Below are 27,467 nucleotides of genomic sequence, written 5' to 3'. Positions count from 1 at the left end.
CCCTCTTGATCTCAGGCTTCAGCGAAAGCAACGCAAAGCCTCCGGAGCGCGGAGGGAGCGTTCCCACTGCACTTCGGAGGCTTTGCGTTGCTATCACTTAAGCCAAGGAGCCTGCATTCGCTCCATAGGATGCACACACATTTCCCCTTAATTTTTGGAGGGGAAAAAGTGCGTCCGATAGAGCGAAAAATACAGTAGTTTATCTCCGTATAAAGCAGGACAGGTGACTTTGTGGCCCTTAAGATATTATTGGACTCTAGTGAGCATGGAAAATGGTCAGAGATGATGGGAATGGGAGTGCCACAGGTTCTTCAGCCCGATATAATAATGTATAACAGGTAGCAGGACTGGGAAAGACCTCGGCCTGTAATCTTTGAGAACTGAGGCCAGTACTGAAGTAGTCAATATGAGGAAGTTTCATATTTTCATATATTACAGCAAGAAGGTGTAATCCAGTGACATAGCACATGCTTTGCAATGCAGAAGGTCCCAGATTCTGCCTCTGGCTCCAAAAGGACTTGGATTAGGAGGACTGGGAAAGGTCCCAATCTGATGGGTTTGACAGCTGCTGCAAGTCAGAGTAGACAACACTGGGCTAGTTGAGGAAAAAGGTAAACCTGTACGGATTAGTTTCAAAAACGAAGGCACAAAATTGCTGAGCATCCTGCACCTCTGGCGAGTTCCATCTTTTGATGTAACTGTGTGGAAATTGCAAAAGCAGAGGAAATAAGATGTGGAACCTGAAAGCGTGCTTCTATGCATGTGCTTCCATGTATGTACACATGCATACAGTGGTACCTTGGGTTAAGTACTTAATTCGTTCCACAGGTCCGTTCTTAACCTGAAACTGTTCTTAACCTGAAGCACCACTTTAGCTAATGGGGCCTCCCGCTGCCGCCGCGCCACCGGGGCATGATTTCTGTTCTCATCCTGAGGCAAAGTTCTTAACCCTAGGTACTATTTCTGGGTTAGCGGAGTCTGTAACCTGAAGCGTATGCAACCCGAGGTACCACTGTATTAGCCACTGAATTCATATTAACCCCAGTATGTATTCTTTTACCTATTAAGTTGACTCGCCCTGGTGCCCGAGCGTAAAACTTGGGAGTTGATTGAAATTTAGAGATGAACATCTTCTTCAGCTTCAGCAATCTGGAAAATCAGGAAGATTAATTTTGTTTCGGTTTTATCTGTTGTGTTGTTTTGATTTTAACTGCAATCTTGTGCACCGCACAGGTGTGTATTACAATGCGGTATATCAATTGAATGAATAACAAAGATGTAGCACCTTTAGAGAACCAACATAAATTCAAGGAATAACACTCAACAGGTATAACATCCAATAGTTTAACATGAAGGGGCAGCAGTTTTTGTATACTGATGAAGTTTTATCCATTTATGCAAAACAGGGTTTTCATTTCTGTTAATTATCAAGAGGGAATGTACATGTCAGGGTGGGGGGAGAGCAGCCTCCCCCCAACCTGGTCCCTCCAGATGTTTCAGAAAATTTCTCTCATCATCCCTGGCTGGAGCCAATGGGAGTTATATCCCACAACATCTGGAAGACACCATTTCGTAGGAGACTGTAGGTAAAGGTAAAGGGACCCCTGACCATTAGGTCCAGTCATGACCGACTCTGGGGTTGCGGCGCTCATCTCGCTTTATTGGCCAAGGGAGCCAGCGTACAGCTTCCGGGTCATGTGGCCAGGATGACTAAGCCGCTTCTGGCGAACCAGAGCAGTGCACAGAAATGCCGTTTACCTTCCCGCCGGAGTGGTACCTATTTATCTACTTGCACTTTGACATGCTTTCGAACTGCTAGGTTGGCAGGAGCAGGGACTGAGCAATGGGAGCTCACCCGTGGGGATTCGAACCGCTGACCTTCTGATCGGCAAGTCCTATGCTCTGTGGTTTAACCCACAGCGCCACCCGCGTCCCAGGAGGCTATCGTAGAGAGCATATGCTTTGCATGTTGAAGGTCATGGGTTCAACCACTGGTACGATGGAGAAGGCATCTCAGGTAACAAGTGAGGTGAAAAGATAGCCTTCTGAGGCTGTCAAGAACCATTACCAATCAGAACAGACAATAGTGACCTAGTTGGGTGATTAGTTTGATGTGTGATATGGCAGCTTCTTAGGCTTCCATGCTCAGATTGTCTACACCTGCCTTATATCACTGATCTATCTAGTTTAGCACTGTCTGCACTGACTGGCAGTAGCTCTTAAGAAATTCAGACAGCAATGTTTTCCAGCCCTACATAGAAATGTCAGGGACTGAAGCCGAGGCCAGCATGTGTTCTTCCACTGAGCCATAGATGTAGCCAAGGGGGAACGGGGAGCAGCTGACCCCCCTAAATCAATCAAAATCAATACAAATCTGAGGTTCTGCCCCCCTAACAAAAGCCTATCCCCCCTAACAAAAATCCTGGCTACGTCCATGCACTGAGCAATGACCTTTTTGCTATTTTCTCAGTCCAACCTACTTGTTGTGAGGAACAGGAAGGGGGAGACTCATGTAAGCCACCGTTTGCTCCATGGAAGTGTAGCAGGAACCCCCCCCACCCCAATCATTCTGTTTGTACAAACTTCACACACACTCACACTCTACATACGCCACATTTCTGTTATAAATTCATAGAAAATCAACCATACATCGGATTTGCACTGTTCCACTTTTATTTGACTCCATGAAGGAAGAACTACAAAATGGGGAAGGTTTGATACAGGCCAGCCATAATCCCTTCACCATCCCAGCACATCCACAGGAGCCCTGCCCAGTTGCTATGTCAACCCTGATGATCCCAGACAGAAGACAATCAAGATCACAAAGAACTTGCATATGGGAGTGGATTCAGCATGGACTGAAACAAAGGACAATGATCAGATCTTCCCTCTGGGGGCAGGAAACTGCAAACTCCCCTTTGTCTCCTGGAAGTGACTCATGGGCAGGGGGAAAGGAAGAACCAGCCAAGTGACAGGACACTCAGGTTACCACCACAACTCCTCCCTCAACCCCTCCTTTCTGTAATGTATGCATGATGTCAACCCCTTCTGTAATGTATGCATGATGTTTCTGGGGGTGGGCTTGACCTAGAGGATGGGAATTTCAAAAGTTTTTATAAGGTCTTGCACACCATCTTTCTGGGTCTTTCCTCTCTCCTGCAAGTGAGGGGAACACCCTGTTGCAACAGTTCAATAAAGGCCAAGCCTACAGGCTACTGTTTTGCTCCAAGTTATCCTGGTTGGTGTCTTTGTTTTTGTCCAAGGGAGCCCTCGGATTTTTCCGGTAACAGAAGAAAGGCAGCATGCAAACCCAATAAATAAAAATACTGTAATACAGGGACATGTTGTATTGGTTGCGGGGGGAGTGTTATGGGCTCCAATCCTATGCACATTTACCTTGGAATAAACACCATCAAACAAATGGGGCTTATTTCCAAGTAAACATCACCACACAGCACCAGTGGTTTTTTTTCTAAAAAAAAAAAATTTTAGGGGTGCTCTCATTTTCCTACTCATATTGAAATACTGCCCCTCAATGAGGCCAAACTTAGATTAGATTCACAAAATGTTTAGGGGTACGCGTACCCCTGTGCCCCCCCAGGAAAAGAGCACTGCACATCACTGTATGGTATATTAAAGAAGTGTGGGGGGGGGTGTATGAATGAGAATGACAAGAAATAATGAATCCCCCAGGTTCATGTTAAACGTGAGTCCCAGGTCTGAAAACATCGATCTGGAACATAATCTTCAACAGTGCTGGAGGTTTAGGGTGGGGCATTCAACAGGATGGGCGTTTGGGAACACAATTTCTTAAACATCCTTTGTGTCTAAAGCATAAACACCATGGTTTTGTATTTTTAAAAAATCCCGTCGTAATGTTCCTTGCTGTGTGGCAGCGACTCCTGCTTATTGCTGGATAGGGTAAACAAAAAAACCGATGGAGGATCTGGAGATCTGCTGTAGGAAAGACAATCACGCACCTGGGCTCTTCTAACAGCTGGATCGAGAGGGTGGGAGGGAGATCCGCGTCCATGGTTTGCTCCTTGCGAGTTGGCGCGCACCAGGGCAAATTAAAGCGGCTGGAGGTTTTCTCTTTTCTAGCTAGCTTGCAAAGCCCTGAGGCTCAGATCCTGGAGTACGGAAGCTGCTTCCTTCCGGCATTACGGGGGCGGAGGAGGGGAGAGAGAAATCAGCTGCAAACGTCCAGCCGCTGCTGCATTTCCTCTTTGTATTCCCCGCCCAGGTCCACCGTATAGGCAGCGCTTGTGCAAACAACTCGCCTGAGCAAATAGCAACTCAGCAAGTTATGATCCTCTTGCAGCCAGATTTAGTACATTATCCTAGCTCAACCGGGCGGGGGGGGGGAGGAGGAATCTAGTTGCTGGATCTCTGGCGCCTCCCCCATCGGGAAGACTAGTCTATAAGCACCCACGTGCGCCACTTATGGAAATAAGGACTTCCTTTAACTTGAAATAGGGTTTATTCACACGGGCAGTGGCGTAGCGTGGGTTGTCAGCACCCGGGGCAAGGCAAGTAATTTGCGCCCCCTAACCCGTGGATTTGCGCCCCCTAACCTGTGGATTTGCGCCCCCTAACCCTAACCCCCAGATGTTGCGGCCGGGCCCCCCTGCACCCCCCACGCTACGCCACTGCACATGGGAGATGGCGGGGAAGCAATCAGCAATGCAATCATGTACCTATGATCTTACTTTGAAGTAAATGTCACTGTCTCAACGCATGATGTGTGGAATTCAGTGTCACAAGATGTGGCAATGGCTTTCAACAAATGTATTCATACTTAAAATATTTAAAATCACAGTGAATTTGTATGGTATAGTTTACCGGGACAATTTCTAGATACGTATATATATATATATATATATATATATATATATATATATATATATATATATATATTGTTTCATAATTTGTATTCATGTTTGCATCGTCATACTCTCATTTTTTAAAGAAGCTTTAAAACTTAGAAGTTTTAATTGTATTGTTTTATTATTAATGTGTTTGTTGCTCTGGACTCCTTTAGAGGGTGGGCAGGGTATAAATTTAATAAATAAAGAAATCTAAAATCATAGCTTGTTCTACGTTTATAGTCCATATACAGCGGAAAATTATCAACTGTTTCTAATCTGCCTTCTCTAAATCTGATATGTTAATTTTAGACTACTAATGATATCTCAACATTTATGATAGCCACTAATTTAGGTAAAGGTAAAGGGACCCCTGACCATTAGGTCCAGTCGTGACCGACTCTGGGGTTGCGGCGCTCATCTTGCTTTACTGGCCGAGGGAGCCAGCGTACAGCTTCCAGGTCATGTGGCCAGCATGACTAAGCCGCTTCTGGCGAACCAGAGCAGTGCACAGAAACGCCGTTTACCTTCCCGCCGGAGCGGTACCTATTTATCTACTTGCACTTTGATGTGCTTTCGAACTGCTAGGTTGGCAAGAGCTGGGACCGAACAGTGGGAGCTCACCTCATCGCGGGGATTTGAACCGCCGACCTTCTGATCAGCAAGCCCTAGGCTCTGTGGTTTAACCCACAGCGCCACCCACGTCCCTTAGTCACTAATTTAGGTAAAGGTAAAGGTACCCCTGCCCATACGGGCCAGTCGTGTCCGACTCTAGGGTTGTGCGCTCATCTCACTTAAGAGGCCGTGAGCCAGCGCTGTCGGAGGACCCTTCCGGGTCACGTGGCCAGCATAACAAAGCTGCTCTGGAGCGCTATAAAGCGGTACCTTTTTATCTACTTGCACTTTTAGGGGTGCTTTCGAACTGCTAGGTCCCTGCTCCTGCCCACCTAGCAGTTTGAAAGCACGTCAAAGTGCAAGTAGATAAATAGGTACCACTCCGGCGGGAAGGTAAACAGCATTTCCGTGTGCTGCTCTGGTTCGCCAGAAGCGGCTTAGTCATGCTGGCCACATGACCCAGAAGCTGTACCCCGGCTCCCTCGGCCAATAAAGCGAGATGAGCACTGCAACCCCAGTCGGTCACGACTGGGCCTAATGGTCAGGGGTCCCTTTACCTTTATTGTATTTCATTTCATTTTTAACTTATTTTTTTATTTCATTTTTAACTTATTTTTTATTTCATTTTTAACTTATTTTTTTATTTCATTTTTAAATTATTTTTTATTTCATTTTTAAATTATTTTTTATTTCATTTTTAAATTATTTTTTTATTTCATTTTTAAATTATTTTTTTATTCCGGTAGTGCCAACTGCAGGAGACCACAACAGCGTTCGCCCTTGAAAAGACAAGAGAAGGAAGGAAAGGAAAGGAAAGGGCGAGATGCATTAGCTGCGCTGATTCAACCACGCAGGAGAAGCAGCAGCAGCGCTGGCCGAAGCGCCTCCCTCCTCTCGCGCCTCTGAGGCCTAGTCAGGCCCAGCCGGTTGCTAAGGGCCCGGTTGCCAACCACAGGCCTGCTGGTGCACCCTCGATTAGGCTCCGTGCTCGCCGCGCGCGATTAAAAAAAACAAAACCCCTCCCCTTCACCCCCACCCGAAGGGAGCCGACGGGGGCGCGGGCGCGCCGCCGAAATCCCCATCCCCACCCCCGTTCCCTCCCTCAGCCCGAGAACAGAGTCACATTGAAGAGCAGCCGCGGGGGATTGTGGGAGAGGAGAGGGGCCGGCCGCAGCCTGTTTCTCCTCCCTCCCCTCCGCCCCTTTCTTCCCCTCCCCTCCCCCTCCCCCCCGCGCGCGCGTCCTCCGGCCAAGATGTCTGACATGGAGGATGATTTCATGTGCGATGATGAGGAGGACTACGACCTGGTAAGGCTGAGGGGGTGGAGGCGGGCTGCGGCGGGGGAAAGGGAGGCCGGCGCCCGGCGGCGGGGAGAGGCCGAGCTTCCAGGCCGGGAGGGGGTCCTCCGGAGCCTCCCCTCGACTCCCTCAGGGGTGCTTCCCTCGCCTTCCAGTGACAAGGCCAGCCTGTTCCCCCCGCCTCAGAGGTGGGAAAGTGGGGCAGGCAGAGGAAGCTCGTGAGTGGGGATAGTTCAAGGGGGGGGGGCACCTACCTTCTCTGTGTCTCATCCTGCCACTACCACCCCCAGCCCAGTCAAAACCTGAGGCTGCAGGAGTAGGCCCCTCCTCGGGCCCAGCCAGAAGTCTGGGCCCCCTGTGGGTTAAAGAACCGTTTATTTGGATTTGGAAAGTCAGGGATGAAAGCGCTTAGGAGGGCCCTAGTACTGTTTCCCCCCACACCCTTAAAATACCTGAACATCGAAGAGGAGGGAGCCAGAATCGGCCCCTTTCGGGTGCTTAGGGGTGATCGCTGTCTCTGCCAGGGTCAGCTCAGAGACGAGGAGGTGAGAAACGGGTGAGCACACAGATGCACTCCGTCTGGGATACGTTGCAGTGGGAAGCAGGCCTTTTCTGTATAACGCTGGTTACTGCTTCATGTGGTGTTTTTTCCTTTCCTGATTTTTTTCCTGAGTGTGTGTGTGTGTACACATGTGTGTTTGCAGTATGAATCGGTCTGTGTTGCTGAAAGGGAACTCTTAAAATTTTAGGCAGTGGCTAAGTTTAATACATGTGATATTGCTGGTTTTTTAAAAAAATTGTTTAGAAATGTGCCGTGCATCTCTTTTGGGTCAGGATATATTGTCTGTTGTGTTTTCCTTATCATTTGTGTACTTGTGATTACACAGAGGAAAACAGTTTTGAAATTTTCATAGAACTGTGTAGTTATTTGCCGCCTGTGCAATGAAGTTCTCCTGTTTTAATATAAAACACGGAATACTATTAGATTGCCATTCTATGCATGCTTGGTGGGAATCAATTTCCAAGAAGCCATGCGTAGGATTGAATGAAAAGTCATGCTTCTTCCTTTTAGCAACAGCTTATGTGTAATGTCAGTTTCTACAACTTCCTCATGTTCATATATCATTTCATTGTGAACTTATTGTTTTATTATGGCCTTTCCAAAGAACCATTCAAACAGAGGAGAAATTACAAGCATAGTCTTAATCTCAAACTCTTGACTGTCAATGTGTATATTTTTTCTCACATCTATAAACCCTTCAGAACACTGACAGATATGTTATGGGTATATTATAGTATCCTGTACAAGCTCTGCCAAGGGGGATAGGGTGACAGTTATCTTAATGAAGACTTATAGTTCACAAGGTCCAGCTCCTGGCATGTCAAGTTAAAAAGATCTCAGGCAGCACAGCTAGGAAAGGTGCTTGTCTGTGACCTTGGAAGACTGCTGTCAGTCGGCATAGACCGCAGTAGATTACGTACACCTTGATGTATGATAGTTACAGGTTTAGCATCATTATAAATAAGGTTTCTGTCAGTTTATAACTTTTTGACAGATATGTTTATCAGACAGTCCAGTGTGTAAAATTGCTATATTTCCCTGCTCCACAACTTTTCTATGCATATTGACTTGATTATGGGATGTGAACAGATCACCTTTCCTCCTGTAGAATGCAACATAACCTTTACTTACAGAATTAAGGAATTAATTAAAATACCCAACAACCATGTAGTGCATCAGCACAGATCTGGAGCTACTGTAAATTAACACAGTTTCAGTGTACAGTAGTTGAACTTTTCCACTTACACAAAATTTTACAAGTGCTTTTTTCCAGAGAGCTGAACAACCTGTGAGATATTGCTAGACCACAACTCCCATCATCCCTGACTGCTGACCACAGGTTCCCCATCTTTGATCTAAACATGTGTCCATACTTTGCTGATACAAGTATCATAATCACTGCCCAGATTTGCAGGTTGAGGAGAGTTTTGGGCAGAGAATTTTAGTTGAATCAATGAACAATCATTCAAACTAACTTGTAGAGTGCTGAATGGATGATTACATTGTGAATCAAGCAAAGAAAGCAATAGATGTCTACTATACAGGTCCCTTTATAAATCAGTGTAGGAAACCTGTGCCTCTTCAGATGTTGCTGGAACACAACTCACATAAGAATGTAAGACGAGCATGCTAGATCAGTCCTGTTGCTCATTTAATCCAGCATCCTGTTCTCACTATGGCCAACCAGATGCCTGTGGGAAGTCTGCAAGCACAACATGAGCACAACAGCACTCTGCCTACCTGTGATTTCCAGCAACTGGTATTCAGAGACATAATGCCTCAGAGCGTGGAGGTAGAACATAGCCATTATGGCTAGTTGCCATCGATAGCCTTATCCTCCCTGCAATTGGCTAATCCTTTTTTAAAGCCATCCAAGTTGGTGGCATCACTGTCTCTTATGGGAGCAAGTTTCATTATTTAACTATGTACAGCATGCTTTGTGGAGGGGGTACAGTTTGTTTTTATTCATGTTCCTGCAGGGTTAACAGCCACTTGCCGTGATTGCTAAATAGAACCTTCATGTGCAGAAACTGTTTGTCCTTGAAAACCAGGTGCTGGGGCAAGCAGGAGACAACTGTCTCTTTACTGTCCTATTTATAAGCTTTCAGAAACATCTGCCTGGGCCTTGGTGGAAACAGTGCTGGACCTTCTGATCCAGCAAGACAGTAATATTTAGAAGCACACCATGCTTTTAAATAAGCTTCAGACCACTGTTTCCTGATACACTCTTTCACACCAGTAGCTTCCCCCCATACATTCATCTATTGTCCATTTCTTCATAACTTTACCTAGTCCAGGAAAATGTGTTCACAGGTAGCTATGCTTGTTCCTGCAAAGTCGCCTCCCTTTCTCCTTGCATTGGAGATAAAAGTTATCGGCAAGAGAGCACCAGTCACTTGTTAGGTAGGTGTAGTAGCAGTGGAAAAGCCCTCCTAACTTTCCCCCTAATACAGCATGAACTGAAAGTATATTGGATAGGGAGAACTAAGCATGTTCCTGGATGGCATTTATTTTTCTTCCATGCAATTGACTTTTCTTGCCATGTTACAATACATGAGGACATAGTTTGGGTGTGTAGATGTTTGCTGTAGGGTCATTATAGTAGATAAAATTATTTGTAAGACAGGACTTCAACAGGTTAAGAATCCATTTCTGTTTAATGGTGATGCTGTGATGTACCAAAGGGATATTTGATGCTGCCCTTTCGAAATGGAGGAGGAGGACACTGTTTCTCAATCCCAGCAGTTGGATTCTGAAATAAATATTGAACATCAAGTGTGTGTATTTACCCTTAAAAGGTGGAATTTGCATAGCAACAGCTTTGCTTTCCACAGATCAGTGAGCATTCTTTAAGGAAAACTACATTGCAGAGGCTTTTAAACAAAGCTATACGAACCTAGAGTCATCTTACATATATGACTTTAAAAAGCAATATACCGTACTTCCCAAAACAAACTGACATTCTTTGGATAAGACAAAACTTTAAACAAATGATAAAGAAGCTAGTAGAAGCATTTAACAGGAGAATAAATTCTAATGTTAATGTCTGTATCAATCATGACTTGCACAGTTTTGCATAATGTTATCTTCAGAAAAGGGATGAGTTGATGGCTTTTGTTCCTCTGAAATGTGATAGATAGTGCCAATGTGCATTGGCTAAATTTATGCCTAACTTCAAACCCTTGTTCCTGTAACTCTCCCAGAACACCTACACTTTGCCATCTGCATGCATTCAGCTTCAGTCTTCATCCCCAACCAAAACCTAGCACAATACCTAGATGTGTCTACTCATAAGAAAGTCCCACTGAGTCCAATGTGGGTGTAGGATTGCAGCCATAGCGTGTGAAACTCACCTTGATGCTTCTTTCTGTTTGTTGTCTGAACTTCCACACTGCTGAAATCTAAATTTGAAATCCCCTTTTCACAGGGATCTTTATGTTTTGCTTCTGTTTCTTTGGAAAGTTCACATACACTTATAGTTCCACATTAATAACTAGTGAAATGTTTGTTGCTACAGGTGTGGGTGGGTGGGGTGTCCGTTTCAAGAGAGGGATTATATATTTAAAGAAGTGCACCACATCTTCCTGCAGAATCCTTGTCACCAATATCTAGACAGCTAAGGATGGAGGGACAAGATTTTAACTTTCTGTAATCATTTGTGTAGATGACACACTTTCTTTTCCCAAGGAAATGAATGTCAATCATGCCACTATAGCAGAAGGTAAAAGGATGCATTCAGAGACATCACCAGGGTGAGAACTGAACCTGTTCCCCACCCCCGACAACTGTAGCCATTAAGAATTCAGCCTCTTTCTGTCTGGTTTTCCACTGTGAGAGCAAAATGGTAGATTTAAAAGGCTTTTGGTATGATCCAACAGGGCGGTTACAGCAGGTTCATGGTTAAAGATAACCATACGTTCTGCATATGCATGGCTAAGTTACGTGAAAGCTGACAAGAGAAGATAGATTAGGGAATTTATACCAGAGAACAAGGAAAAGAGAGTGAGGGTGTTCACTCCCAATATTTAGGATATTGTATGTGAACCAGGTATCCCTGTCTCCAATGAACTTGACTAGTGCAAGAACAGAATGCCGTAATGTGCAGAGTAAACTGCTACCAGTGAAATGTAATACGTGTTTGCTCTCTGAATATTTTATGCAATTCCTTTTATGTTGTGATTGGACAAGGGGTATGCTGACATTTTAAAAATGCCCAGGTTTATCTCCCTGGCAACACAGCAACAAGTGAGGTTAATGCCATGTGCCTGTGTTGATGACTCGGAGCTGCGCTGCATGCTGAGAATGTCTGCCTCTTTCGAGCCATAACTTCACTTACTGTTCTTTTTAAACTTCTCAATTCACCAAACTGTCTTTGTGTGCCTATGCCTTCATGTTCATGGAAATAAAACTTAAGGTTGCCTTCTCAGGCTTATACTTCTAGAGAGAAATACCCTTGTCAACACAAGCACAAATTTGAGGTGGGATGTTTGCACTTGCCTCAAGGTTCAACCTGATCTGTTTCAGAGGTGCTATGTGTACAGTACAACTGAATTAGATCTGATAAAAATGAAGCTGTGTTTCCCCCTACCTCGCACTCAGCCCTCATTCACTATAATTCAGAATCTAAAAATGCCTATAGCTCCCCCCCCCCTCTCGTCACAAATGAAGTTTGTGGGTATAGCAGCCCCTTCAAAGTGAGTTAAGCCTGCCAGTTTGTAGACTGATACATCCAGGGGTTTTCATGCAGGTCACCTTTCAGGTTTGGGTTCTTCTTTTTACACTTTCAGCCGGAATTGGAAACAATTTGCAGGCATGGTTACCTATTTTGAGGGATTGGAGCCAGCTAAGTTTCAGAATGACAGCTGCAGTAGTTTTCCGGTTGGGTACAATAGAAATTGTAGTGGGGAAGGGAGTGGTAGCGGGGAAAAGAGCATGGATCCCCAGGAACATCTGGAGTGGGGGAATTCACCCCCAGTAAGGACTTTGCTACCTCAGGAATTGTTGGTGGGGAGTGGGCTTTTGGCCCCCCCCAGATAGTTTTTTTTGAGGATATATCCTCAATTCTGGGAGAAAGTGATTTCTCCATGGACTTGCATAGGGAAATGGAGTGGTGGAAAAACAGCTTCTTGCCACACACATAGCAAGGACCGTGTTATCCTAAGCTTGAATGATGGTGATGGGGCTTCTGCGCCCCACTCCCATGGATTTTTGGGGATTCATTGGAGCTCTCTTCATGGACTTGCCAAGTGTGTGTGGGGGAAACAAATTTGTAATCGCTTTCCCAAACCTCTGTGATAAAAGAGCGCCCTGGGGAAATAATCATGATTAAAAAGGTAGACCTGTCCATCAAAATAAAAGATATTCAGCCCCTCTAAAGGGATATTTCCTTAAGCAGCTTGATTTCATTTTTCCACGATGTGGTGGGAACAACTGTGATGCATTTTTTAGACAGCCAAGGCTGCAAAGTGTCTTGGAAGTTCAGGAAGCCCCAGGTTTGACTGAAGATGCCTTGTTAATGGTGAGATCTGACTCAGAAATGTGAGAATCTTCCCTGAACCAGTCCAGTTTGCCTCGTAATTCAGGGTACACAGCTGATGCACACTCCTGTTTTGAGGTAGTAACAAAAGATAACCCCCAGTAGTCTCTCAAAGACTAGATACTGTTGGTGGTTTGCATTAACAACTTCCAGTTAACAACCATGGGTCTAAAACAGGCATAGGCAAACTCCAGCCCTTGAGATGTTTGGGACTACAGTTCCCATCATCCCTGACCACTGGTCCTGTTAGCTAGGGATGATGGGAACTGTAGTCCCAAATATCTGGAGGGCCAGAGTTTGCCTATGCCTGGTCTAAAAGAACTGGAAAACATGCCTGAGAACTCATTCTGGTCTTTATTGCTTCACCATTTTGCCCACAATTCAAACAGTTATCTGTGGAAGGTAGCTATGCATTATGATTCAGCATCAACTATAGGATCATGTGTAGGTCTTTTTCCTTTTTTTAAGCTAAAGCTGTTACTATTTTTGGCTGGAATTTCTTTTGAGTAGCTCAAAAGTGTACTAGTAAGGACTGCTGCCCTTGCATCTCAGCATTATGTGTACTTGTGTTTGAAATATTTTTTTTTTAAAAAATGTAAATATAACTCTTCTTAAGTTAAACTGTAGCAACATAGGTTGATGCCTGTCCCCCCACTCCCCAACCCCCTGTTCTTATCTTATTTACAAATCACTTAGTATTTTTAATGCTTTAACCTGCATTATTTCTTTCCGCCCTTTGAACGTAGGAATATTCTGAAGACAGCAACTCTGAACCAAATGTGGATTTGGAGAATCAGTACTATAACTCTAAAGCCCTGAAGGAAGATGACCCCAAAGCAGCACTCAGCAGTTTTCAGAAGGTTTATAGTTTTTTTTGTTTTTCTTTATATTGGTACACATGTTACTGTGTTTTATGATGTTAGCTGCCCTGAGCCCGGCTCCAGCTGGGGAGGGTGGGGTACAAATAAAAAATTATTATTATTATTATGTTCCAACTAAATGTTTTCCTCCAAGTTTGTAAGAGCTTTCTGATCTATGGTGGCCTGATGCAGCTGTAACTCTGCCCATTAATCTTGGGACATTCGTCCTCACTTCATTAGCCAATTATGGCTAATGTTTTGCTTTCTAACTCTAGACGTTATCAAACCATTGTTTGAAGCAGGTTTGCATAATGTGGTCTGAGCTAAGCACTCTTAGCGTCAATGTCAGTGCGGACATAGGCATGGTTCATATGTCATGTTAAACCATAGTTTGGCTTAATGCAGACAAGGAGCATACTCATGCATGCTGCTCAAAAGTTTCCAGGACTCCTCTCCTGCTGCTGCAGTGCCACAGACAGAATAAGCCTAACTTACCATGCTGTCCAAACCCAGGCTTGTGGTTTGTTTTCTTCATTGCTTGGACAATACCACAAGCCAGACTCCTGCTAGTTTTAACCACTTATGCACTACTCTGGTGGTTTCTTGATTATATTTGCTTGTGATATGGCTTTTTAAGTTGTTAAAGACACATTAGTCTCAGAACATAATGCAAGGGAGAAACTAATACATATGCTTTTTTTTTTAATTCTCAAGGTCTTTTTAAAATTATTTTTGTTCTGTAGCAGAAGGTTGATCAGGATCTTCTAGCAGATCTCTGGGTGGCCCATTCATGTTCTGCAGTATATATAAATTCCAGTGCAGCCTAATTTGGAATACTCAGTAATAGGGCCAGAATTCTTGAATCGGTGACAATTCCAATAATGCTTGAAAAGTTGCATTGGATGGGATTTTTACACAACATGGTAAATATGAAACATCACAGAATCAGCAAAATAGTGGGGAAACAATGAGTTCTTGATGAAGATTTATCTATGTCTTTGACCATCACCAAGCTATCAAGTCAGAGAGCAGTGGGAGTTAGTAGAATGACAACATTGCAAAAGCATTTCCGGACTGCCTTGGTAAATTGTTAAATAGGCTTCAGCGTAACTTTTAATGAAATTTACAGATATCTAGAAAAACAATTATCTTTGATTTATGTGGTTTTTTTATAGGTTTTGGAGCTTGAAGGTGAAAAGGGAGAATGGGGATTCAAAGCATTAAAACAGATGATAAAAATAAATTTCAAATTGGTAAGCTGTATACTGTTTTTCCTTGCTATATTTCTGTATTTGAAATTAAACCATATAAGTAGGCAGCAAGCCACTTTTATCAAATGGCAGTCTTCCTCCTTTCATTTGCTTACATGTACCCAAAAGGCACTTCATTGCTGATATAACTCAGCATTGCTGCAGTTGCCACAAGATTGCTCTATAATGAATAAATTAATAAATGCATATGAGAGATTTCCCAAACCAATATATTTCTTGTACAAGTGTCTGTATTTCTTTTTTTTAAGTAAAAAAGTTGATGCCCTCTTCAAACTAGCAATAAACTAGTTTTCACATATACTGGCACTACTACCTATAACAGCGAACCTTATCATTGTAAAATTAATAATAAAGCTTTATACCTGTGGGTCTTAATGCATTAAACGCACATAGAACCTGCTTCCATCTTCCTCAAGTATCTATTAATATCCTGTAGGGAGAAATATTTTGAAGACTGTGTAACAGTAATGTTTGATTTAGCCTTACGTGAATGAGACTTGAGCCTTCTTCCCCCCCTCTCCTGCTTGGCAGCAAGAATTAGATTATAAACTTTTGCTTCTCATTTTAACTGCAATTTAGCTTATGTCAGAATGCTAAAGAATGGTTTTACTGAAAAAGCCAACTTCATAAATAATGGTTTCTGATTATCTTGTTTCAATATTCTGTGGTTAAGATTAATCACAGTTTAGTGTTCAGATGTAACATATTGTGGTAAATGGAAATGAACTCCTGTGCTGTTCTCACAACTATAGAAGGTGAGTTGGTGGGGACTGCATGAGCCCAAGGCTTGTGCATGTAATGCTTAACCTAAGTTTAATGTTAGATTGAAATTTCCATAGTGTGGTGGTCACATTTAAAACTTTGAGGGAATGACATAAGGACCACATGCTCTAGTTGCATCTCTCCACCAGGTCACACATACCCAACAGACAGAAAGACAGAAAGACACACAAACACGCACACAAACACACACACTGCCATTCCATGGGGTCTTGGCAAAAGTTGGGTCCAGCAGAATTAATTTGCTTGGTTCTATATGAGTTTATATATATATATATATATATATATATATATATATATATATATATATATATATATATATAGAGTGTGTATACACACACACACACACACACACACACACGTGCGCTTTTCAGCCCAGCAAAAACATTGATCTAAGGCTTGGACCCTTCTAGATCTTCAAGATTTTTACATAGGATGACGATGACAAAATCATTAACAAATCACAGAACACACAGGTGACCTATGATTGGATGGTGGTTTTGTGGGAATCCCTTGTAAAAATGTTGAGGATGCAGAAAGATCTCTACCTTGGATCCAGTTTTTTTGCAATATGGTAGCACTGGACAGCATCAGATCTGTAATTTTCATAGTTCTGTTCAATAGAGACATGTCATCTGTGATTTGATTATGTTCATGCAGGGAGAGGGAGACCATGAAAAATTGCAGTTTCAAAATGATCCTTTTTACTGTGTGCATATGCCTTTTGTCTCTGTTGACACTTGTAGCACCCCACTGTCTACCCTCGGTCACTCTGTTTTCCTCCTCTCAGATTGCTGCCCTTTCCTTCCTCCCCACTTGGCCACTCCTCTTTCTGTTTAGCTGCTGTACTAAGTTTTGAAAGCACATAGAATTCAAAGAGTATTGCTTTTACAAGATTCCTCCTCCAACTTCATGTCTTTTCAAGGAAAAGGGTAGCCACCCACACCACATTTGCAGGTACCTGGGGAAGTTCAATAGTACTGTTGCACCTGCAGATACCTCATTGGTAATCCTCCTATATAGTATTTGTATTACGTAAGGTCATTTTCTTCTAAAATATCTAAACTAAATCACTACCACTTTTCCAGCTGTGAGCAATGTGCTCATTCCAAATGTATGCACACTCTAGTTGCACATGAAGTGTACCAAAAATATACACTTTTGTGTGATTATTTTTGAATGCCACCAGTTAGACTCTGCTTCTAGTCCTAAATGCTTAGTTGTTTTTTTCTCCCTTGCAGACTAACTTTCCTGAAATGATGAACAGATATAAACAACTATTGACATACATACGGAGTGCTGTTACAAGGAATTATTCCGAAAAATCCATCAATTCTATTCTTGATTATATCTCCACTTCCAAGCAGGTTAGATTATCCTTCCTTCCAAATTCTAGGTTTTGCACCTTTTAAAAAAATGAACTTTGAGAATATTTGCACTCTTGCCTCTTGCTAGTCTCTCTCTCGCTATCAGTAAAATAGGTAGGGAGAGCAGTGAGTTAGATTTATAATTTAGAACTGCAGATTTGCACTTCTCAATCATAGAGAATGTTTTTGTTGTGAATTTTCATGGACTGACCCCCTGTGTGCAAATTAATGTCACCGTCCTAGTGTTTCTCAGGATGTCGTATGAACTGTACTGAGCTGACATTGGTGTATCTGTTTTATCCTATGCTCAGGATGAGAGAGAGAATATGGGGATTTCAACAGAGCCCTGTCAGCACTCATTGATTCCTTAACAGAACTCAGCAAAAAAACACCCCACCCTAATCTGATATGTAACAATGCAGTACTCTTCTCTCTGCCCATCAGAAACGTGCAGGCTATTTAAAAAATGCTGAAGAAAGTTCTTGGAGAGGTTCTGCAGAAGGCCATGAAATCCTTCAGCCTCCCAGCTTCGTTGTTGCTGCTCTGTCAGCTATACTTCAACAGTACAGTTTCAAAACACTATCTCAGTTTTAAAACAGTTGGCATCTGCATGTACTAGGTTTTCAAATCCCTGCCTGATTGGGTTTGCTTCTAAAAGTTGGATTTTGGTTCTGCCATGAGCTCTGTGTGACTTGCTTTCATGGGCGGACTTTTCTGGGATCAGGAAGAGCTACCATGGCCTGTGCCTTTCCAAGACACTTTGAAGAGCCGTTGCCTAGAGTTGTGAGTGATAAATAGCATGACACAAGAGCTCTTGGCAGAAACCCATAGCCTTTTGAGAAATCACTATTTCTACTTTTGCAGCTAGAGAATAGCTTGAGCAGTTATGAATGCTAATAAATCTCCCATCCAAACGACTGACCAGGCATAGGCAAACTCTGGCCCTCCAGATTTTTGGGACTACAATTCCCATCATCCCTGATCACTGGCCCTGTTAGCTAGGGATGATGGGAATTGTAGTCCCAAACATCTGGAGCGCTGGAGTTTTCCTATGCCTGGACTCTACATTATCCTCCTTTCACTACTATGGCTGCTCTGTCATCCCTGGTGCCTAAAGAAAGCAGCCAATTAGGTTCCAACACGAACAATTGACTCAGTTTAGTGAGGGCCAAAAGATGGGGAGAGGGGACGTTGCCGCAGCTTTATTCCCATAAAGGGGGAGTAGAATCTACAGCTTTCAGAGAAATTGAGAGCCCAGGTGAGGGTACATAATTATGCCCAAGAAATGATGGCACATCTTAACTATTAAGCAGAACTCCTTGGGAAAGATATTGGAAGTTATTCTTTGTTAAGTTTTTCTCAATAACAAAAGTATGTATGCCTTAAATAGATGTTACAATGTATAAGTTGTTGATTTCTTCATCTGATGTATTACATACTGTAGTTTAATCTTGCTCTTTGCATATGTTCATGTTGACTTTATTAACAGACACAAATTTGCTGTTTACAATTATAGAATTCTGATTTTTTATGCCAGATGGATTTGCTTCAGGAATTTTATGAGACAACACTTGAAGCTCTGAAAGATGCTAAGAATGATAGATTGTGGTTTAAGACAAACACAAAGGTATAACGGGCAATGGGGAATTTTGTTTAAAAGTAATTTTTTAAAAGTGTGTGTTTAGAACTCACAGTGTGTTTTTAAAAAGCAACTTGTTGTTTACAGCTTGGCAAATTATATTTAGAACGAGAAGAGTATGGGAAACTACAGAAGATTTTGCGCCAGCTCCATCAGTCATGCCAGGTATGTTACAATTTATTTTCTAAACTGTTTTCAAAATGTACTTATTACAGGGGGGATTTCACTTTTTATAATGTGTTTTATTATGTTTTGAGTTGCCTTGGGACAACCCTAAAAGGCAGACTTTCAATACCCAATAAAACACTCCAGCACCTCTGGAGAAATGTTTCACAGTGATTGTATCACTACTAAGGTCCTATATTTAGCACTACAAATCTAAAGTCCTATAAAGACCATACCCAATACAAGGCATCATCCCTTTTCTGTCTCTGGTGAGTGTTGCATAGAAGAAGAATGTGCTACAGAGATGTGTACCAAGTTAGTTTTTCAGATGCACTGTATGCAGTGCCCTTGAAGATGATCCAGAAGCATTTACTAGTTCCAAATTCTGTTGCTGGCGATGTCAGGACTCTGATAAGTTCTTCATTTGCATTGGTTGCCAGTGTGTTTTTGGAGCCCATTGAAGGTACTAGTTATGATCAAAGAAGCCCTAAATAGCCTGAGTCACTATATCAGCTTACACGGAAATATAAATTAGTTTTGTAATTGTTATGGTTTGGCAAAACAGTAACAGGCTACATATTGCGCTGATTTTTTTGCTTTATGCATCTACATTCAACTAATGTGATCAGTAACAAATGGTGACTATTTTTTCTGTCCTTTTAGTAAGATTAGGGGTTTTTTAAAAATGTGTGTTGATTTTTTGAACCATGCAAGACACTACTTCAGTTTTCTGTCCCAGGAAAGCTTATATGGAATGTGAAATAATATTATGCTTTAAGTTTTGATTATATTTAAGAGTGCAGGTTAAGATTTTTATGGCGAAGAGAGTCGTAATTTCTTTCCCAATTTACAGTGCACATCTTTCTTCCTTTTTGTTAGACTGATGATGGAGAAGATGACCTTAAGAAGGGTACCCAGCTATTGGAAATATATGCTTTGGAAATTCAAATGTATACAGCACAGAAAAATAATAAAAAACTTAAAGCACTATATGAACAGTCATTGCACATCAAGTCTGCCATCCCCCATCCACTGATCATGGGGGTCATCAGAGGCAAGTCCTGTTTACATTTCGTTATCAGATCACATAGAATTTGTCTAGTTAGTTCACTGCATTTATCCTGTATTTTCCTATTGCATAAAGTCAGGTAGTTAAAATCTGAGCATCTTTTGTCTGCTTTTATTACAAAGGATTTTACTGGATTGTACATGATGCAGGAAATAATGTTTTTGTAGGAATGCATCGCTTCCTTGTGTGTAGATGCAAATCCTAGCATATTGTTTGCTCAAGGCATATTCCACAACATAATGTTTCCGTGATTTGAAGTTTTCTATTTGGAATAATTCCATCTGAACAAATGTATTTATAGTAGGTCTTTTTTTTAATGTAACAGTTGAATCTTTGCCCCGGGGTGGCAGTGTCCTTCTTGAGTTCTCTTTAGAATGTGTGCTTGGAGTAGGTTGTACAATCTGGAAGATCACAAATGAAGTTCTGTTATTTGGTGTGTTTGACCTTTGTCAGAGTTAGAAAATAAAAGGTCATTTCTAGAAGTCCTGCTGGTATCCATATTGAAAAAACATAGCATGCTAGATGGAATATGTCTGGTAATTGTAAGACAACAATATTGATCTCTGCTTGTTTTTCTTTCAGAATGTGGTGGTAAAATGCACCTAAGAGAAGGTGAATTTGAAAAGGCACATACTGATTTCTTTGAAGCATTCAAGAATTATGATGAATCAGGGAGTCCAAGAAGAACCACTTGCTTAAAATATTTGGTCCTAGCAAACATGCTGATGAAGTCTGGAATAAACCCATTTGACTCTCAGGAGGTACAGTTGTCAGTTTCTTACTGCTTGTATGAAGGCAATTAGCATAAACCTTTTAGTTGGTATCTAAATATGCTTATTGTTGTTTCTGTCCTGTTCAGGCAAAACCATACAAAAATGATCCAGAGATTCTAGCAATGACAAATTTAGTAAGGTAAGAGCTAGTTTCCCTTAAGGGGCAAAGCTAGAAGCAAATTTTAATCTAAATAATCTAGTGAGCTGTAGAAACAAACTCAAAAGTTGGTGTCAAAATTACCCTTAACAGAAGAAAGTTTACCAAATCTCAGATGTAAATGAGATTGCACTGAATATTAAAATCCTTATTCTCTTGCATACAGGCCAGGAGCCACAGAACCGTTCAGCTAACCCCAGGCCCTATGAAAGAATAAAAAATGTGTGTTTGTCAAATCCCTATCCTCCCCTAATACCACATGGCAAGCCATTCTTGAAACAGGGGACTTCCAAAAGTAGTTTCTATTGTAGTGGTATGGAGGTCTGCTTCTGAAAGAGAAGTACACTCACTTTGCCCAAGCCCTCAGTCATACTTAGCAATTTTAATACTCACCTTCAGTTTCTGTTGATCCTCAGAAACTGGGGGGTAAAGCTCACTATAGATATGTTTTCGCCTCTGTTTGGATCATAGCAATCAAATTCTGTTATCTGTTTTCTTTCCTAATTGACTAAATTGTAATACAGTGCACATGCTCTCTTTCTCACTTGAAGTGCCTATCAGAATAACGACATCACTGAATTTGAGAAGATTCTGAAGACAAATCACAGTAACATCATGGACGATCCCTTCATAAGGGAACACATTGAAGGTATAGCTGTGAAGAAGTCTTGCGATTTTAGCCAGCCCGAGCTCCTCATCCATGTCCACAGTGTATAAAAAAAAATGCCTTCTTTTGTAGCAAAAGCATGATAAAAGTGTAACCGAAATAATAATTTGTGCTAGATAAGGCTGAATAAAATGATTTTGCAAAACAAAAATTGGCAGGAGTTTGACTGGAAGAAGAAAAAAATAGATTTTAAGTATTCACAATTTGTACTGGCCGCTAAGTAGCTTACCTGTGTTGGGGTTGGGAGAAGGAACCATACATTGCAGCTTCACGATGGTACAGCAGAAAGAGTCTCCCTGATTATCTGCGAGACTAGCTATTCACTGGTGGGCTAGAGTGTATTGGACCTGGTTGCCAGGGAAACCAGGACATATGCTGATCCTTACCACCAACTTGGGAAATCCAGGAGACATCTGCCCAGTTGCCAAGAGAAACAAGATTGGGGCAGGGGGGAGGTCTTGGCTGGAATGGAGCAGAGGAAGAATACATAACTCATCACTGAAGCTTTAGAGTAGCATTTCTCAACCTTGAGTCCCCAGATGTTGTTGGACTACAACTCCCATCATCCCTAGCTAGCAGCACCAGTGGTCAGGAATGATGGGAGTTGTAGTTCAACAGCATCTGGGGACCCAAGCTTGAGAAAGGCTGCTTTCAAGGATGAGTGGGAGGGGTGGCCCAGGGAGGAAATAAAGTGTGAATAACCTCCTCGCCTCTGATCCAATATGTCATGGGGCAGCCGAAGGTATAGGGCAACCTTTGTGTTATATTCCTCTGCTATTGGAGCCCTGACCTCTAATGAACTATACTAACAATCATTATCCTTTTCAGTTCAGTAGCTGTTAACTAAAGATGCCAGGAATTGAACCTGGTGACATTTACTTGGGAAACTTTCAGTTTCTACAGGTTGATGCCCAGTTTGTTTCCAAACTGAGCTACCATTTGAGTTAGGGGGCATTTAAATACAGTTGAATAATTCGTTAGTTTGATTTAAATTTCACTCAAATTCCCAGCTGGAAACGTCATTTGAGAGAACATTCTTAGGGTTTGATATACAGTCTAATGCATCTGTAAAAGTGTAGTGATCGCTAGATATAAAATTAGACCTATGCATTTGCTTTTATCTAAAGTGCTTTCATTGTATTCATACTGTAATTACTTTGCTTTTGTTCTTTTCCAGAACTTTTGCGAAACATCCGAACACAAGTGCTTATAAAATTAATTAAGCCTTACACAAGAATACATATTCCTTTTATTTCTAAGGTATTTGAACACACTGTCTCCAGAGGATTACACTTAAAACTGTTTACAAAACCTGCATCTTGATATTTTTTTTCTCTTGGAGGTTTTAACAGCTGGCCAACTTGTTGTTTGCTGCTTCCCTTCCAGATGCCAGGGTTGTGAGAGATGCTGTAAATCCCAGAGGAGCACAGCATAAGTTTAGGCTGTGATACTGGGTTGCAATAAGATGATTTTTGGGCTCAAATGTTATGGGCGGGGGTCAGCAAAAGGAGCAGCTCAAAAACCGCTTGCAGTTTTCTGTGGGAAGAAAATTCTGTTAATTTGTGGCGGCAGGGCTTGCAATTAGTGATGCGACACTGACACACACGCGCGCGCACACACACACACACACACACACACACACACACAAAACGTTTGTTCTTTCTTGGCTTGCCACTGTTACAAATGTCAGTGGCAGCAGATTTTCTAACAGCTCCCACCTCTAGCAACTGCCCTCTTTCACCCAGCGGTGCATGATGTACATCATGATGTGTAGTTGTTTCAATAGGGCATTCTGGAGTGAAATGGGTACCTGCCGATATTATGCTCGTTACTTGCAGCAGGGGCAAACTAGAGTTTTCAAAGGAACAGAAATCAAAGTGGGAGGGTCTGGTGAATAACAGTCGACTACTGCCAACTCAAATTATTTTCTGTATTTGCTACTCCTAAATGGAGGGGGAGAGAGGCAAATTTGAGATCAACATTGCTGTTGGATGCACATTCCTCTTCCTCACAAACCTGTGAAACTACATCTGTGAAAGATAAGTTTGAAAAGCTGTGGTCAGTGCCTTCTAACTTCTCAAAAGCCAGACAGGAGGCTGAAGTGGAATTGCAGTGGGTACAGAGGCCTGCACAGCTACTTGTTCTTCAGCTGAGCTGGCAAAATCAAAATTAATTAGGCAGATATGGTTATTTGCACAATTTATCACAGAATTCAGTTTTCATTGGCTTTTTTTAAAATGTGAAAGGCAAAGCCATGGTTTATGCTAGCTAGTTAAAAGTCCATGCCACTATTGGAACTTCCAGATGTTCAGCAAGAAAAACAACGGTACAGTTGTACCTTCGTTCTCGAACGTAATCCGTTCCGGAAGTCCGTTCGACATCCAAAACGTTCGGAAATCAAGGCGCGCCTTCCGATTGGCTGCAGGAGCTTCCTGCATTCAAGTGGAAGCCGTGTCGGATATTCGGCTTCTGAAAAATGTTTGAAAACCGGAACACTTCTGGGTTTTCAGTGTTCGGGAGCCAAAAAGTATGAGTACCAAGGCGTTTGAGAACCAAGGTGTAACTGTGTAGAGTGGCTTTCCTTCCTTCTTGCTGCTCAGAATTCAGCTTCATTGGTTTCAATCGAGTCTCCATGGTGTAGCAGCCACTTGGTCATAATTGGTGTCACTAGTTTGTGAAAACCATGGTTTGCAGTTCAGCTTCAAACTCTTTGGCTTAGATACATTTTAAAATGTATAGCCAAAAAACAAAACATGATTTTGCATTACATCTGAACCCGGCCCCTGTCCCTCTCTCAACATAGGTACATAGGTTTTACTATTGCTAGTCAAGTCAAGATAACTATAACTGATTCTGCTGTTTGTGTTAAAACTTTCCTACCCTTTCCTTGACCGTCATATATACCCACTGCAACTTGCATCTTTCCTCAACCTGGTGTGCTCCAAATGTTGCTGGATTTAAAGCCCAGATAGCACGGCCAGATGTCAGGGTGCTGGAATTATAGTCCAAGCACCTTTTAAAAAAAAAAATCTTTAAAACATTTATTCAAAAGTTACAATACAACAGTCCAAACTTCTTGAGGTCACAAGGTTGGGAGACTGGTTTATAGTATTGAGCTATAAGTGTACTGCCAGCAGCAACCCACAAGGCTGACTCTAAAGGCTTTCATCTGCTAATCCTTCCTTTCCCAGTGATCAAACTGGTATTGACGTTATATGTTTAACTTCACCCTTGCTTTCCTAGATAAAGAAAAAAATTGCTTACTACCCAAAGCTACATTGATATTTAATACCTCTTTTCTCCCTTAGGAGTTAAACATAGATGTAGCTGATGTGGAGAGCTTGCTTGTGCAGTGTATACTGGATAAGTGAGTATTTTTTTCTTTTCCTTTTTGAGTACTGAATGTTTTTTAAATGTTTCTTTATAGCAGGGGTGGGGAACTGGATTGGGCCAGATCCTTACCTCCCCCTGCTCCCACTCTTTTTGGTGCTTGCTAAAAACATTTTTAGGGAGGCGGGTGGCGCTGTGGTCTAAACCACAGAGCCTAGGGCTTGCCGATCAGAAGGCCGGCGGTTCGAATCCCTGCAACGGGGTGAGCTCCCGTTGTTCGGTCCCAGCTCCTGCCCACCTAGCAGTTCAAAAGTGCAAGTAGATAAATAGGTACTGCTCCAGCGGGAAGGTGAACGGAGTTTCCATGCGCTGCTCTGGTTCACCAGAAGCGGCTTAGTCATGCTGACCACATGACCTGGAAGCTGTCTGCGGACAAACGCCAGCTCCCTCGGCCTATAAAGTGAGATGAGTGCCACAACCCCAGAGTCGCCCACGACTGGACCTAATGGTCAGGGGTACCTTTACCTTTAAAAACATTTTTATTTAGACAAGCCTGTTCAGATGCTTAGAAAGTTGAGGTAATTATAATCTATTTATGGATTTTAACTTTTGCATGTTTTAAAGTACTGTTTTAATTTTTTTTTAATGTTTTTGGAAACAGCTATGAGGTTTTTGTTTTTTTTAAATAATAAGCAGCATATAGTTTTTTTGAAATAAATCATAAAAATATCCTACTCATATTCAGTAAATTAGGAGTGTCCCATGGACTTGCACATGCCTTGTTAATTCCACCCTTCCCTTTTTGACCCTCACCAGAGTTAATCTGAACCAGGGACTATTAACCATAGTTAGTTTGCAAACTTTAGTTTGTAGCATTAATATAATTCCGCTACAAAAAGAGGAGTTGAGGAAACTGGAGATGTCATGAGGGAGGGGAAGGACATAATGAGCCCCTTGTTGTGTTCTTGACCTCCTGGCCATGAGTGGAAACACTCATAATTTGCATCAGCTTGTGTTGTCTGGAACATTCATAACTTTGCACCAACCTGTATTACCTATGTTGTAGGACGCACTTTAATATGTCTTGTTTTGTCTCTTGCTTTAGCACTATTCATGGCCGAATTGATCAAGTCAATCAACTCCTTGAGCTGGATCATCAGAAGAGGGGTGGAGCACGGTATACTGCGTTAGATAAATGGACCAACCAACTAAATTCTCTCAATCAGGCCGTAGTCAGCAAGCTGGCTTAACCAACAACAGGCAATTACAAAATGTACTTAAGGCAACAGCGCAGTGATGTAAACCTTAAAAACTGGGAATGGCAAAACTACTGTCGGTTGGTGTGCCCTGAAATTATTGGAGTTAATGGCAGAAGTGCTTTTTTGATCAGCTGGTTTGTGTTTTGCTGCTGCATTTATCCCAAGAAAAACAGCTTTAATCTCCAGAAGAAAACCAAATGCCACGGGATTTATGCTGTGTTGACATCTTGCCCTCACCATGCAACACCCTAATAATTTGTCAAGGGGCAACTAATGACCAGAGCGAAGGTTTTGTTTGTCATGATTTTAAATACACTGACACGTTCCTGTTGGTTTAAATTTAAACATATTTTACCTGCAGAAAAAAGAAATCTCACAAAAAAATAACCTGCAATAACTTGAAATGCATACCCTTTTGAACACTTCCTTTTTCTCATGTATAAATCAAAATGTTTGCTGCATTTTGCAAAATGTCAATTCTCCAAAAATGTGTCCGTATATTTCTGTACCTGCAGTGTAGTAAAGGTTTAGAAGAAACCCCGTAATTATGGTGGCATACTGTCACTTAGGTTTCAAGCAGCAAAAATAAACAGTGCAGTTCAGAAATTGTAGAGTTTTTGTTTCTTGATGTGTTTTTCATTATGTGGCTGGCTTGTGTTTAAGAGATTCAGGGAGAGTGTTGTTGCCTTCTGCCTGTATTTTGAAAGCACTCTGAAGGTCAGGGGCACCATCTACGAAGCTGTGCTGCTAAACAACTGCAATCTGTCAAAGGGGCTTATGTGAAACTTCTACACATGCCACATTTTCTTAGTGCAAGCCTATTACTGCCTGCTCTGTGGCTAGTCAGTCAAGAGCAGTCCACTGGCATCTTCCCTTTCAGTTTCAAAGAAGAATGTTCTTGCTAACCATAGTTAGTGTCAAACCACATTTTGCAGCTAGAATGGGTTTGTAGACTGGCTGAACTAAAGTTAGTTAATGAAAATACAAGTTCAGATGTAATCTTAACCATATTAGCTCTGAAACTGAAAGGGAGGTGGGAAATGTCCACATTGGGTTACGAACCTGTGGGATGCACTTAATTATCTAATGTGATTAGCTAATTGTGCAGGCTGCACCTATTAACTTAAATTTTGCACGTGTGTTTAAGTATTACTCTTTGGTATTTATATGCAAACGCTACTGATCAAGCGTTACCAATTTAACTGTTTGCTAATGTACAACCCTTTCTTAAGAGTGTCCTAGCCACTGTTGTTT

At 42.0% G+C, this 27,467-nt stretch overlaps 2 protein-coding genes and 1 long non-coding RNA gene across 5 annotated transcripts in view; 1 reads left to right on the top strand and 2 right to left on the bottom strand.

The window, feature by feature from the left end:
- GALK2 (galactokinase 2) overlaps window positions 1–4,379 on the bottom strand; it is a gene marked incomplete at its 3' end in the record, with an annotated part of 67,645 nt that extends 63,266 nt beyond the window's left edge. Inside the window, exons 1-2 of one of the 2 annotated variants that reach the window (XR_014002006.1) lie at window positions 3,981–4,379; window positions 1,061–1,149 (exon numbers count right to left, since the gene is read on the bottom strand). Coding sequence is in view for 1 of the 2 variants with exons in the window: in XM_081170056.1 (XP_081026182.1) it covers window positions 1,061–1,149; window positions 3,981–4,033 (142 nt within the window). The remainder of the gene's footprint in view (window positions 1–1,060; window positions 1,150–3,980) is intronic. The other variant, XM_081170056.1, reaches the window with a different exon arrangement.
- Window positions 4,380–6,661: 2,282 nt separating this feature from the next.
- COPS2 (COP9 signalosome subunit 2) lies at window positions 6,662–26,824 on the top strand. Of its 2 annotated transcripts, none has more exons than XM_081170058.1 (13): window positions 6,662–6,787; window positions 13,623–13,736; window positions 14,912–14,989; window positions 17,029–17,154; window positions 18,692–18,781; window positions 18,881–18,958; window positions 19,838–20,012; window positions 20,610–20,788; window positions 20,887–20,939; window positions 21,509–21,606; window positions 22,802–22,884; window positions 24,933–24,991; window positions 26,060–26,824. In XM_081170058.1, the coding sequence occupies exons 1-13, from the start codon at window positions 6,734–6,736 to the stop codon at window positions 26,202–26,204; spliced, it is 1,332 nt and encodes a 443-aa protein (XP_081026184.1). In that variant the 5' UTR covers window positions 6,662–6,733; the 3' UTR covers window positions 26,205–26,824. The 2 variants fall into 2 exon arrangements, with proteins under 2 accessions (XP_081026184.1, XP_081026183.1); XM_081170057.1 differs by having other exon boundaries at window positions 18,671–18,781.
- LOC308573298 overlaps window positions 22,891–27,467 on the bottom strand; it is a 20,664-nt gene continuing 16,087 nt past the window's right edge. The window contains exon 3 of the long non-coding RNA XR_014002009.1: window positions 22,891–23,160. This is a non-coding gene — a long non-coding RNA (uncharacterized lncRNA). The remainder of the gene's footprint in view (window positions 23,161–27,467) is intronic.

Source organism: Podarcis bocagei, assembly GCF_964188305.1.
Source record: "Podarcis bocagei genome assembly, chromosome: 14".
NCBI lineage: Eukaryota > Metazoa > Chordata > Lepidosauria > Squamata > Lacertidae > Podarcis > Podarcis bocagei.
Note: the sequence above shows the minus strand (reverse complement) of the source record. Positions and strands in the feature narration are given on the sequence as shown.